The 2,189-nt window shown below is 40.5% G+C and overlaps 1 protein-coding gene across 1 annotated transcript; it reads right to left on the bottom strand.

Moving 5' to 3' along the window:
• Positions 1-230: 230 nt before the first annotated feature.
• Positions 231-1,391, bottom strand: LOC116005775 (uncharacterized mitochondrial protein AtMg00810-like). The gene is made up of 4 exons (XM_031246012.1): positions 1,149-1,391; positions 638-1,021; positions 485-607; positions 231-347 (listed from the first exon to the last, which is right to left on the bottom strand). Exons 1-4 carry the CDS (start codon positions 1,389-1,391, stop codon positions 231-233), a joined length of 867 nt encoding a protein of 288 aa, XP_031101872.1.
• Positions 1,392-2,189: the final 798 nt, after the last annotated feature.

The raw sequence follows: 2,189 nt of genomic DNA, 5'->3' as shown, positions 1-2,189 counted from the left end.
TCAACTGTCCAATTTTTAACAATGAAATTATTGTATTAATTTGTGTTCTAGTTTGTCAATCCGGTTGATGAGAACGTATATGGTATTGAATAATCACAACAATGATTATATAAGAGAGGATATATATATATATATATATATATATATATATATATATTATGTCAGAGGTTCGGGAGGAGTACACTACTGAATCCTAATCTAACTCAAACTCAGAGTCCTAACACTCCCCCTTAAGCACATGGTAGACTAGCAACCTGTAGCTTGTCTCTAATAAAAACAAATCTAGAACCAGGAAGAGCTTTTGTGAAGATATTAGCTAGCTGATCCTTAGTAGAGATAAAATTAACCTGAATATCCCCAATAGCAACATTGTCTCTAACAAAGTGATAATCAATCTCCACATGCTTTGTACGGGCATGGAAAATTGGATTAGCACACATGTAGGTAGCTCCAAGATATGACACCAAAGCTTAGGAACAGAGACATTAGCAATTTGAAGCTCACGCAGAAGAGACGAAATCCAAGTGACTTCAGCACACACATCTGCAAGAACTTTGTACTCAGCTTCCGTAGAAGACCTGGCAACTGTTCTCTGCTTTTTGCACACCTACGAAACAAGATTAGACCCGAGAAATACAGCAAACCCACTGGTAGACTTGCGATCTTCAGGACAACCAGCCCAGTTAGAATCAGAAAACGCATGCAACTCCCTTGAGTTAGAAGGCTGAATGTGAAGCCCATAGGAGAGAGTGCCCTTAACATACCTCAACACCCTCTTCAGCTGCTCCCAATGGTGGTCAGTAGGAGCATGCATATGCTGACAAAGCTGATTGACTGCAAAGGAAAGATCTGGACGCGTGACAATGAGGTACTGCAGAGCCCCAACAATACTCCTGTACCTGGTGGGATCATCATAGGGATCTGCCTGAACAGGAACAGGTCGAGACACAGAAATAGGAGTAGACAAGGGCTTACAGTCAGACATACCAGCACGTTTCAAGATGTCAAGCATGTAACGCTGCTGCGAAAATAATAAAACACCATCCACCACACTTTACAGTCTCAATACCTAGAAAGAACTCAGGCTCACCAAGATCTCGGATTTTAAAAACAGTGGACAACTTTGTCAACAGAGAGGACACCAAAACCTGACTACTACCCATAACAAGAATATCATCCACATAAACCAAGACAAACATAAAATCAGAGTCCACTGAATAATGAAAGAGAGAGACATCAATCTTGGAAGCTGCAAACCCAACAGATAACAAAAATCCATGCAAACGATGAAACCAAGCCTTGGGGGCCTGTTTCAATCCATACAAAGAGTGCTTGAGCAAACAAACATGATCAGGATGTTGAGAATCAGTGTAACAAGGGGGTTGACGCATATAGACAACCTCAGACAAAAAACCATTCAGAAAAGTATTGTAAACATCGAGTTGCCGAATGACCCAACCAGAAGAAATAACTAAGGAAAAAAGTAACCTGACAGTAGTAGGTTTGACCACAGGTCTGAACGTGTCAAAGAAGTCCTGCCCAGGTACCTGGTTAAACCCCTTGGTCGCCAGCCTAGCCTTGTGTCTCTCAATCGAGCCATCCGCTTTTCGTTTGGTACGAAAAAACCCACTTGCAACCAATGATATTCATGTCTGGTTTCGCAGGTACCAAACTCTACGTCTGATTCTAGAAAAGAGCATTGAACTCCTGATCCATCGCATCACGCCATTCTAAAAACTTGACCGCCTGGGGGTAGCAATTTGTTGATGAGAGGTCAAAGAGAATTGTTGTAAGTATAACGTAACAAATCATATATTGTTAAATAGATAAAATTCTTATATGCCATTGTATACTTATTTTAATGTGTATACTAATTGTAGGAAGAAGTACAAGCACGCCATGATATTGCAACGCAAGAAGCTGAAGATTCAACTGAGTCACCAAATATAAACATGTCACAATTGTATGTGGATGTTGTTGGCGGGGCAAAAAAACAGCGTATTTATGGCTTAGGGACTAAGGGATCCTCATTTATCAATGGGAATAGTTGTGGTTCATCTGCTACCTCACAACTTCATCAAGATGCAATGTAAGATATGATGAATCAACAGTTAGAGACCATGCGAGCTGATATGGAGGCTAAACTACAAGTTGAGATGGCTGCTAAACTACAAGCTGAAAGAAATCAA

This window comes from Ipomoea triloba, chromosome 15 (genome assembly GCF_003576645.1).
Source record: "Ipomoea triloba cultivar NCNSP0323 chromosome 15, ASM357664v1".
Lineage (NCBI taxonomy): Eukaryota > Viridiplantae > Streptophyta > Magnoliopsida > Solanales > Convolvulaceae > Ipomoea > Ipomoea triloba.
The sequence above is the reverse complement of the archived record's forward strand: the minus strand, read 5'-3'. Positions and strand labels throughout refer to the sequence as shown.